This window comes from Chlorocebus sabaeus, chromosome 15 (genome assembly GCF_047675955.1).
Source record: "Chlorocebus sabaeus isolate Y175 chromosome 15, mChlSab1.0.hap1, whole genome shotgun sequence".
Taxonomy (NCBI): Eukaryota; Metazoa; Chordata; class Mammalia; order Primates; family Cercopithecidae; genus Chlorocebus; species Chlorocebus sabaeus.
Genome location: NC_132918.1, coordinates 4,034,271 through 4,046,404, shown reverse-complemented (window position 1 = coordinate 4,046,404; position 12,134 = coordinate 4,034,271). Strand labels below are relative to the sequence as shown.

Here is a 12,134-nt window from a genome sequence, read left to right as displayed (position 1 = left end):
ACCTGTCTTTAATCTGTTAATCCTGTCATCTTCTTCGTAAGCTGGGGAGGATGAATGTCGCCTCAGGACCCTTGATGATTGTGTCAACTGCACAAATTGTTTGTAGAACACGTGTATTTGAACAATATGAAACCTGGGCATCTTGAAAAAATAACAGGATAACAGCGATGTTCAGGGAACACCAGAGATAAGACTTCTGACTGCCGGTGAGCCAGACGGAACAAAGCCATATTTCTCCTCTTTCAAAAGCAAATAGGAGAAATATCGCTGAATTCTTTTTCTCAGCAAGGAACATCCCTGAGAAAGAGAATGCGCCCTGAGGGTAGGCCTATAAATGGCCCCCTTAGAAGCGTGCAGACTTTTATGGTCGAAGCCGAAGGGATGAAATAAGCCCCGGTCTCCTGTAGTGCTCCCAGGCTTATTAGGATGAGGAAATTCCCACCTAATAAATTTTGGTCAGACAGGTTGTCTGCTCTCAAACCCTGTCTCCTGATAAGATATTATCAATGACAATGCGTGCCTGAAACTTCATTAGCAATTTTAATTTTGCCCCATCCGGTGGTCCTGTGATCTCGCCCTGCCTCCACTTGCTTTGTGATATTTTATTACCTGGTGAAGCATGTGATCTCTGTGACCCACACCCTATTCATGCACTCCCTCCCCTTTTGAAAATTGCTAATAAAAACTTGCTGGTTTTACGACTCGGGGAACATCACAGATCCTGCTGACATGTGATGTCTCCCCCGGACACCCAGCTTTAAATTTCTCTCTCTTGTGCTCTTTCCCGTTATTTCTCAAACCAGCCGAGACACTTAGGAAATAGAAAAGAACCCACGCAACCATCGGGAGCAGGTTCTCCTGATAACCAAGGTCCCACAGCTATTATGTGGTAGACTCAGGAGTCAACCTCGGCCCTTCCAGCTCCAAAGTTGATGCTTCATCATGGCCCGTATTTGCCAAGAAGTAGCCAGGAAGCTGAGACTCAGCCATCCTCAAAATAAGAGCCAAAGTCAACAACCACATTCACCACTCACTGCAAAATGGGTTTTCCTCAGCTGTGTCAAAGAATGCCTTCGTCATTGGAGGATCTTTCTCCCTTAAATAGTCTTTCCAATTATCAGCATGATAGCCTATAAAACAAGTTTAAAAATTGTAAGATTAGCATGTATTATATAAACGTAAAAGCAACTGAGATAGCAAGAACATTGAGTTTGACTGTATCCACCACTTCTGAGAGAAACTCCCTCCCACCTCCATTCCCCATGGTGAGGGCCTGCAGGGTGACCCATCTTGCTGGCCAACCCTGTTCCTAAGAGCTGAAGGGCAACAGGACCCTCCAGTGGTTTTCCCCCTTTACTGGTTATCAGTAGCAAGGTGGGGGGGTGCGGGGTGTGGCACACACTGGTGTGAACTAAAAATAACACTGACGTTTTTCAGTAATATATTCATTTTCTAGATTAAAACAGATTCAAGTTCATACGTAAAATAGCATCACTCTTGCAAAGCAATGTGCTTTTTTTTTTTTTTCTCTTTTTTTGAGACGGAGTCTCACTCTGTCGCCCAGACTAGAGTGCAGTGGCCGGATCTCAGCTCACTGCAAGCTCCACCTCCCAGGTTTACACCATTCTCCTGCCTCAGCCTCCCAAGTAGCTGGGACTACAGGCGCCCACCACCTCACCTGGCTAGTTTTTTGTATTGTTTTTAGTAGAGACGGGTTTTCACCGTGTTAGCCAGGATGGTCTCGATCTCCTGACCTCGTGATCCGCCCATCTCGGCCTCCCAAAGTGCTGGGATTACAGGCGTGAGCCACCGCGCCCGGCCCTAAGCAGTGTGCTTTCTTGAAGAACGACAATGGGGCCCCTACATTGCATAGACCTGGGCTTGCCACATGACTGTGTCACTAAGCAGGTGAGTGTCCCCCTTTGTGTGCTGTCCAGAGGGGCCTCTTTCTCTCCTCTGTCCCTAGCCCTAGAGAATGGCCTTCACATTCTGCCTTAATTGATCCAGGGTGGGACCCAGGCATCAGTATTGTGTTAAAACTCCTTAGGTGATTCGAAAGCACAATCAAGGTTGAGAACCCCTTGTCTATACCATGCCCTGCTGTTAACTTGGATTTTTCCTTTTGGAAAAAAATAGAAAATCCTCATGGCCATCCAGTTTCAAAGTCCTAACCACCTAGAATATCTGTACTAATCCCTAGCGAATGAATATCCAAGCAGCCTCCACAATATCTATTACCTCACTCCACCTGCTGTAGATGCACACAAGAGCCAGAATGTGGAGTGAGGATATTTACACAGACATGAATCTGTGAAAAAGTTCACTTGGCAAGAGGGTCTCTGGGCTTATTGTGGACCCTCTCCCAGCAGAGAGGTTGTATGCACAGAGAGGGTATTGCTGTCCCCACAGAAGCAGGCTATGTAGAGTGACTGTACCCTGGGTAAGCTTGGAAACTCTTCTGGAACCTTCTTTTCCACGCTAGAATAGAGGGTCCAGGGAGGTTGTACTGCCTTCTGGATGGAATACTCTACAGTTGCTTTTCTTTTCTTTTTTCTTTTTTTTTTCCCTTTGTTTTTTGTTTTTTGAGATGGAGTTTCACTCCTGTTGCCCAGGCTGGAGTGCAATGGTGCGGTCTCGGCTCACTGAATCCTCCACCTCCCAAGTTCAAGCGATTCTCCTGCCTCAGCCTCCCAAGTAGCTGGGATTACAGGCACGCATCACCACACCCAGCTACTTCTTGTATTTTTGTAGAGACAGGGTTTCACCATTTTGCCCAGGCTGGTCTCGAACTCTTGACCTCAAGTGATCCTCCCGCCTCGGCCTCTCAAAGTGCTGGGATTACAGGCGTGAGCCCACTGTGCCCAGCAGAAAAACAAGTTTTTAATACAATTGTGGGGCCAGTTTTTACATGATAAAGTGGTTCTGAGATTCATACCAAAAATTAGTTCTTTGTGAATCAGAGAGGAAACTGCTTGTTGGACTTACCCAGAAGGGGACAAGACTCATTCTGTGATGCACCACAGCTGACACACTTGCCATTCCTATAATCCCGGTAGGAGTCACAGGGGTATGCAGTGATGGCACAGCTGTCTCTCAGGGAAGACAGGTACAGGTATACAGACCTCTGGTGGTCACATTTAAAATACTGAAATCCTTGGTTGTAAAAGAAGTGATGAAAGAGTAGAGCAGTTGAAGCATTTAATAATACTATATCACATATTTTACACACACACTATTTCTCTTCTGGCCCTGTGCTGTCCATTTCAGTGTATTTTATTTCATTTAATCTTTATAAAATCCCATAGATAAGAATTCATGCTGGCAAGTGGGAGGAGAAAAGATGAAATCAAATTAAGGTTTTGGCAAGAATTAGGGCAAATATGCTTTGGTGAAAGACCTTGGGCCAGGCGCAGTGGCTCATGCCTGTAATCCCAGCACTTTAGCAGGCCAAAGCAGGTGGATCACCTGAGGTCAGGAGTTTGAGACCAGCCTGGCCAACATGGAGAAACCCCGTCTCTACTAAAAATACAAAAATTAGCTGGGCGTGGTGGCGGGCACCTGTAGTCCCAACTACTCAGGAGGCTGAGGCAGGGAGAATCGCTTGAACCCGGGAGGTAGAGGTTGCAGTGAGCTGAGATTATGCCACTGCACTCCAGCCTGGGCAACAGAGTGAGACTCCATCTCAAAAAAAAAAAGAAAGAAAAAAAAAAAGAAAGACCTTGATTGCTCATGTAGCAATTGAGGTATCTTTCACTGCCATCCAATGCTTGGTCCACAGATTGCCTGCATCATAATCACGCTTGTTAAAATACAGAGTTCTGTTAAAATACAGAGCCTTAAATACTTCTAATTCAGAGGAGGTGCAGGCATCAGCATTTTAACAAACACTGTCCGCTGTTTTCCACGTGGTCCTGAAGCATGTAAGTTTGAAAGCTGCTGGTCTAACATTGCAGGGCTACTTCAGACTACAAAGATGCTGTGTCTGCTCATCAAACTGACATCCACCCATGGTGAGGGTGTTTGGGTCCAAGACCAACCTCCCCTAGGTCATGGGGAATCAGAAGGAATTACCAAAATTGTTATCATAAAAGTAAATTGCTGGCCGGGCGCAGTGGCTAATGCCTATAATCCCAGCACTTTGGGAGGCTGAGATGGGCGGATCATGAGGTCAGGAGTTCAAGACCAGCCTGACCAACATGGTGAAACCCTGTCTCTACAAAAAATACAAAAATTAGCCGGGCATGGTGGCACATGCCTGTAATCCCAGCTACTTGGGAGGGTGAGGCAGGAGAATCTCTTGAACCTGGAAGGTGGAGGTTCCAGTGAGCCAAGATCGAGCCACTGCACTCCAGCCTAGGCAACAGAGGAAGACGCCGCCTCAAGAAAAAAAAAAAAGAAATTGCGAATCATTAACTAGTTCCTCTTCATTCTGCCTTTTCATATGATATATTTACTTAGAGAAAGGTCGAAAAACACAAACAACTAGCTTCAGTTATGGAGTTCTCTCACTCCCCTGCCACATTTATTATCAGAATTTTCAAACAGGCACAAAAATCGAGAGAAGGATACAAAGAACCCTCATGCCCATATCATCCCCGCTCCAGTAATTCAGTGATTATCAAAATTCTCCCATTCTTATTCCACTTACTCTCCAGCGTTGCAGCATTTAAAAACCAATCTTTCACTGTTACATACCACTATTAGATCTAATCAAGTACTAGCTTCTAGCTTTTTTTTGAGATGGAGTCTCGCTCTGTTGCCCAGGCTGGAGTGCAGTGGCGTGATCCTGGCTTACTGCAACCTCCGCCTCCCGGGTTCAAACAACTCTCCTGCCTCAGCCTCCCGAGTAGCTGAGATTATAGGCTCGTACCACAACTTCTGGCTAATTTTGCATTTTTAGTAGATACGGGGTTTCACCATGTTACCCAGGCTGGTCTCTCAGCCTCCCAAAGTGCTGGGATTTCAGGCATGAGCCACCATACCCGGCTGAGTACTAGCTTCTATCTTGAATAGAATAACTTTGACTCTGCTTTTCTCAGTGTACAGACTTTGCCTATTTAGTTCACCAGGATAGTTGAACTATTATACTGTTCTGAACTGTTATACTATACTGAACTGTTCTCCTACAGTTCCAGATCCTAACACAGTGCCAGACACATGGCAAATTAATAGGTATTTGTTGGATGAATGAATGAATGCAACCTCTAGCGGGTTCTGCTGTTTGCTGAAACCCCTCTGCTTTATTTCTGCTCGAGGGTTTATTTATTTATTTATTTATTTATTTATTTATTTATTTATAGATGGAGTCTCGCTCTGTCGCCCAGGCTGGAGTGCACTGGCGAGATCTTGGCTCACTGCAAGCTCCACCTCCCGGGTTCACTCCATTCTCCTGCCTCAGTCTCCTGAGTAGCTGGGACTACAGGCACCCACCACCACACCCAGCTAATTTTTTGTATTTTTAGTAGAGACGGGGTTTCACCGTGTTAGCCAGGATGGTCTCCATCTCCTGACCTTGTCATCCACCTGTCTCGGCCTCCCAAAGTGCTGGGATTACAGGCGTGAGCCACCGCGCCCGGCTGCTCGAGGGTTTAACTAGAAGTCTGGTTCTTACGAGCTTCCTCAGTCTGGTACCGTTCAGTGCCAATAATCCCAACAACTGCCGAAAACTCAAGAGCAAGAGTCATTCGGATCCTGCCACATTTTTTATTCATGTCAAAAGCAACGGGGCCTGGCACTGCACAGAAACCAGGCAGGCAATCAAGAGAGACATGGGGAACACCTGCCAGATGTTGAAGGTCATTGGAAAATACAACTGCTCAGTAGTTCTAAAATGCCATTTCTGGACTAGTGCTGGTTTATGACAATGTGTTCACGAGTCTGTAGTAGAGTGTGGGAACCACACAGATGAGACTGAATATTTCATTAAGCTAACTGCAATTAATGTAAAGTTCTGCATGTTCTGGTTTTATGTCCTTTCTTTTGTGGGTGTATGTGTTAAAATGCCCTTTACTATGAAATAATGGTGATGATAGATGTATTTTTGTGGTTTAGGATTTTTTCCTAACTCAGCAAATTAAGCATGTTTTCAAATATTTTAAAACCAGAAATGTATACATTGTACTTATAACCACTGAAATAGAACAATCAGAAACACTATCGGCAGCCAGGCATGGCTGTCTGTGCTGGGCCCCTGTTGACTTCAGTAAGGATGGCACCAGGTTCAAAAGGCTAAAGAAGAGACCTAGAGCCAGTGAAAAATACCTACAGTTTATTGGAGGAACTTACATACAGGGACAGTCCAGTGGCAACAGGTCAGACAGGAGAACTGCAACCACTTGTAAGAAGCATGCAGCTTATATAGCATCTTCACTTAGCACCCTCATCCCACCCAGCAACCTCCACATGGCAACCCTCATTACTGAAGTGTTGCTGTCAGCTGTGTCTGCTGTAAGGGTCGTTCTCGGGGTATGCTGACGTTATTGATGTCAGGTGTAGCTCACACTTGTAATCCCAGGACTTTGGGAGGCCAAGGCAGGAGGATCACAAAGAAGGAAGAGGAAGGAAGGGGAAGGGGAAGGGAAGGGAAGGGAAAGGAAGGAAGGAAGGAAGGAAGGAAGGAAGGAAGGAAGGAAGGAAGGAAGGAAGGAAGGAAGGAAGGAGGAAGGAAGGAAGGAAGAGAAGAGGAAGGAAGGAGGGAAGGGAAAGGAAGGAAGGGAAGGAAAGGAGGAAGGAAGGAAGAGAGAGCAAGGAAGAAAGGAAGGAAGGAAGGGAATGGAGGAAAGAAGGAAGCAAGGAGAGAGAAAAAAAGAAAGAAAGGAGGGAGAAAGAGAGGGAAAGAAAGAAAGAGAGAGAGAGATAAAGAAAATGATGACGACGACGAAGAAGGTCGTCATATTCTGTCAGTCACCTCACTTTTATGTTGCCCTGACTCCCCATTTATGTTTTTGAGATTTTTCTCATTATAAAAGTAATACATAATTATTTGAAAAACACAAAATGATAGGAAACAGTGATGCAAAAACACCTAAAAGTCTGATATCAACAGATTGCCCGTAATAACTATTCGGAGCATTTACTTTCAGTCTTTTGATCCAGATTTACATCTGTACAAATACAGATTTTTTTTTTTTTTTTTTTTTTTTGAGACGGAGTCTTGCTTTGTCGCCCAGGCTGGAGTGCAGTGGCCAGATCTCAGCTCACTGCAAGCTCCGCCTCCCGGGTTCACGCCATTCTCCTGCCTCAGCCTCCCGAGTAGCTGGGACTACAGGCGCCCGCCACCTCGCCCGGCTAGTTTTTTGTATTTTTTGGTAGAGACGGGGTTTCACCAAGTTAGCCAGGATGGTCTCGATCTCCTGACCTCGTGATCCGCCCGTCTCGGCCTCCCAAAGTGCTGGTATTACAGGCTTGAGCCACCGCGCCCGGTCCCAAATACAGATTTTTAAAAAGTGGCATTGTATTATATGGTTTTGTCTTTTTCACTTACCACATTATAAGAATTTTTATTAATCTCTGAAAACGTGACTTTTAAGAATTATATTTTCTGTGAGCATACCATAATTCATTTAATAATTTTTGTAAGCTGGACATTTAAATTATTTTGAGAGCTGTAATTATTATAAATAATGTTATGTTGAACATATTTGCACTCTAATTCTTGTCTTCATTTTCCATTATTTCTCTGGGAGCGATTTCCAGGTGTGGAATTTCTAGGTCAAAGACATACCTTTTCAGGAGAGAGGAATAATTCAGAATAGTTTTCAAGCATGTGGTTATAGTTTTAAAAGCAGTATATTTGAGTTATAATTTATAATTTATATTTATACTACCTGTATCTTCTCAGGAAGTTTGTTTTCTATTAAAAATTACTACATGTAGAATAATGTCGGATTTTAAACATATGCCTTTTTCTTTTCTTTTTTTTTTTTCGTTTTTGAGACAGGTCTCACTCTGTTGCCTAGGCTAGAGTGCAGCGGCATGATCATGGCTCACTGCAACCTCTGCTTCCCAGGCTCAAGCAATCCTCCCACCTCAGCCTTCTGAGTAGCTGAGCCCACGAGTGTGCCACAACACCCAGCTAATTTTGTTTTTAGTTTTTGTAGAGATGGCGTCTCCCCTCTGTTGCCCAGGCTGATCTTGAACTCCCGAGCTCAAGCAATCTTCCCACCTTGGCCTCGCAAAGTGCTGGGATTACAGGTGTGCACCACTGCACCTGACCAAAATATGCCCTTTTATTTTTTTATTTTTTATTTTTTGAGATGGAGTTTCACTCTTGTTGCCCAAGCTGGAGTGCAGTGGCGCGATCTCGGCTCACTGCAACCTCTGCCTCCCGAATTCAAGCGATTCTCCTGCCTCAGCCTCCTGAGTAGCTGGGACTACAGGCAAGCGTCACCACGCCTGGTTAATTTTTTGTATTTAGTAGAGATGGAGTTTCACTATGTTGGCCAGGTTTGCCTCAAACTCCTGGCCTCAGGTGATCCACCCGCCTCGGCCTCCCAAAGTGCTAGGATTACAGGCATAAGCCATCATGCCCGGCCTCCAAATATGCCTTTTTATACCACTATTTTACAAAATATAAAGTATCTGTGCTTACCTCCAAATATTGTTTTGGGGCAGCCAGGTTGATCCAATCCTCCATTTGGGTAGAAGTCTATATTTCCTAATGGCTCCTTGTAGCCCAGTGCTAAAAGAGAACACATTCTGCTTTTATACTGCTTTGAATTTTTCCCATCTCACAGCTCATTTGCCTGCCGGATATAAGCAAGAATTATATTATTGTTGTTGTTATATAATTATTGTTATACCTACGTAAGTGGTTTGCCCAAAGTCACCCAGCTAGTTAGTTAGAAGGCAATGATTTCCAACAAGGTAACTGTGAAGATGGCAAGGAATTTACTTCCAATATTTCTAACGGCCTAAGGGAGTTTAGTCACTTATCCACTGCAAGGCTGATAAAATGATACATTTCTTCTTTTTTTTTTTTAGATGGAGTCTTGCTCTGTCGCCCAGGCTGGAGTGCAGTGGCGCAATCTCGGCTCACTACAACCTCCACCTCCTGGGTTCAAGGGATTCTCCTGCCTCAGCCTCCCGAGTAGCTGGAATTACAGGCATGTGCCATGATGAACGGCTAATTTTTTGTATTTTTAGTACAGACGGGTTTTCACCATGTTGGCTAGGCTGGTCTTGAACTCCTGACCTCGTGATCCACCCGCATCAGCCTCTCAAAGTGCTGCGATTACAGGCGTGAGCCACTGTGCCCAGCCCTGTTTCTTCTTTATATTTGGCTGCAACCCTTTAATTGGTGCTTCCAAGCCTTTATTTGCATTTGTATAACAAATGAATAGGAGACAGGAAAAAATGAATTTTTACTCAGTAGGTAAAATCTTTAAATATTTGAGATCTAGGGTGGTAAAAAGATTGGAACTACTTCTAGAAAATGAGGACCTAGAAATGTATACATAGTTCGGGTGCAGTGACTCACGCCTATAATCCCAGCACTTTGGAAGGCTGAGGTGGGAGAATTGAGACCAGCCTAGGCAAAATGCCAAAACCCTGTCTCTACAAAAAACACAAAAATTAGCCAGGCATTGTGGTGTGTGCCTGTAGTCCCAGCTACTCAAGGGGCTGAGGTGGAAGGATCTCTCGAGCTAGGAGGAGGAGGTTGCAGTGAGCCAAAAGCGTGACTGCACTCCAGCCTGGGTGACAGAGCCAGACCCTGTCTCAAAAAATGATAATAATAAAAATTTTAAAAAGTATATATAGATTTAATAACTGTTTATTGTCTTTATTAAGCCCCCAATCAGTAATGTGCTTGATTTAATACAAATTAAATAATTTAATGTAGGTGTACATATATATGCACATGTATATACATAATGCATCATGGTAATAATAATAATAGTTATTATATATTGGGAACCCACATCTGTCTGTGGGCATGGTATTAGGTGTTTCACAATGCAAAGTGGCCATTGGTAAATTCAGATGAAACAACTAGGTGAAGATATGGGACTAGGCATGGTGGCTAACACCTATAATCCTAGCACTTTGGGAGGCCAAGGCAGAAGGATCATTTGAGCTCAGGAGTTTGAGACCAGCCTGGGCAACATAGTGAGACCTCGTCTCTACCAATGAAAAAAAAAAAGAAGCTCAGAGGACTTAAGGAACTAACATGACATCACTAGAAAGGGCAAAACCTGGGATCTGAATCTACATCTGCCTAATGGCAAAACTATACCCTCTCCTTCAAAATTCACTTCCCAAAAATAAATTGCTCTATTCTATTCCATCAAGCATTAAAATGTACTTTGCAAATTTCATAGTAAGAATGCCACTGTTTCACAAAGGACAATTTCTTTCAAGGCAAGTAACTGTTGAATACCACACCAGAATGCCCATGAGAGATGGCAAGGGTATTTTTAGGTGGTTGTATCAGGAAGAGAATGTCCGATTAAATAATCAGTCTGCTGTTTCCTCAATCCTCCCCAAGTTCCTACTCCAGCTCTTCTCCCAGACATCTGGATATAGGTACCCATCCTTGAGTATCACCCAACCCCACATGACATGTATCCAATCCCAGACACAAAAACAGCACCGTGAAAGACAGAAATGGGCCAGCTGCAGTGGCTCACGCCTGTAATTCCAGCACTTTGGGAGGCTGAACTGGGAGGATCGATTGGTCAGCCTGGACAACAAAGCAAGACCTCCATCTCTACAAAAAGAAGAAAAATTTAAAAATTTAAAAATTAAAGATGGCCAGGCACAGTGGCTCACGCCTGTAATCCCAGCACTTTAGAAGGCCAAGGCGGGTGGATCACCTGACCTCAGGAGTTTGAGACTAGCCTGGCCAACAGAGTGAAACCCTGTCTCTAGTAAAAACATAAAAATTAGCTGGGAATGGTGGTGAGTGCCTGTAATCCCAGCTACTTGGGAGGCTGAGGCAGGAGAATTGCTTGAACCCAGGAGGCAGGGGGTTGCAGTGAACCAAGATCGTGCCACTGCACTCCAGCCTGGGCAGCAAGAGTGAAACTCCGTCTCAAAAAATAAAATAAAATAAAATAAAATAAAAATAAAGACAGCCATGACCAAGAAGATCTGCAGAGAGCCAGAGAGCTGTAGGTGCATCAGAGTCACTCTGTGTGGAGAGATTTAACACCTGCAGCTCCAGAAAATAAAAAGAACAAACACCACCAAGAAATCATGCATGCAAACCCAGTCACACATAGGAAAACGCTTATCTTCATGTTGAGGAAATCAGCCTGTCCTTCACTGAGCATGATAATTCCTTTAAAAATATGAAGAGACTATGGGATAATCATCCATGCTCTAGCACAAGGTCCTGGGTGCCTACATTAAACCAGCTTCCCTCAATATTTCTGTGGATTTGGAACCCTGACCAGAAAAAAATGTAGGGATCTAGAGAAACCTGATCTGCTCCTACGCGATGATCTCTCCCCAGAAGAGACTCTTTAGGAGCTTAAGGGTAGTCACTGGCCCACAAGGAAAGGAGCGTTACCATCAATGTCGGAATGGATGACATCAACAAACTGTGCATCACTGGGATCTAATCTGTCTTGGTGAGGTTTCCCGTTGTATAAAGGGCCCGCAGGGTCGAGGCCTGGAAGGAAAACAGAGTCACTTGGCAGCCCCACACCATGAGTCACCTGCTACCGGGCCTTTGATCCTTCTGGATGAGGGTGGCTCCCAGGCTGCAGGGCACTCTCAGGCGGGCGAGCACTCACACTCCCGTCCCACTTGGCCAGGACTCCTTTCCATGGCTCTGCAGCTTGTTCCCACAGTGGAGATGGTTACCCTGGCTGTGCCCCTGAGAATGGCATCCAGATTCCATCAGGGGCATGTCTCATGCAGAGCTCAACTGTAGGGAATGCACACGTGTATGAGGTTCAAGGGGTGGGGACAAACGGGGGTTCCTCAGGAAAAAAGCACCAAAGGATGCATTAAAAAGAAAAGAGCAGGCCGGGCGCAGTGGCTCTCACCTGTAATCCCAGCACTTTGGGAGGTCAAGGCAGGGGGATCACAAGGTCAAGAGATCAAGATCGCCGGGCGCGGTAGCTCATGCCTGTAATCCCAGCACTTTGGGAGGCCGAGGCAGGCGGATCACAAGGTCAGGAGATGGA

The 12,134-nt window shown here is 44.9% G+C and overlaps 1 protein-coding gene across 3 annotated transcripts in view; it reads right to left on the bottom strand.

The window, feature by feature from the left end:
* The window catches only part of LIPH (lipase H), a 56,395-nt gene that overhangs the window by 18,163 nt on the left and 26,098 nt on the right, over nucleotides 1–12,134 (bottom strand). For 2 of the 3 annotated variants that reach the window (XM_007971853.3, XM_007971852.3), the window contains exons 4-7: nucleotides 11,513–11,614; nucleotides 8,591–8,680; nucleotides 2,986–3,153; nucleotides 1,035–1,130 (exon numbers count right to left, since the gene is read on the bottom strand). In XM_007971853.3, coding sequence (XP_007970044.2) covers nucleotides 1,035–1,130; nucleotides 2,986–3,153; nucleotides 8,591–8,680; nucleotides 11,513–11,614 — 456 coding nt within the window. The remainder of the gene's footprint in view (nucleotides 1–1,034; nucleotides 1,131–2,985; nucleotides 3,154–8,590; nucleotides 8,681–11,512; nucleotides 11,615–12,134) is intronic. The other variant, XM_007971854.3, reaches the window with a different exon arrangement.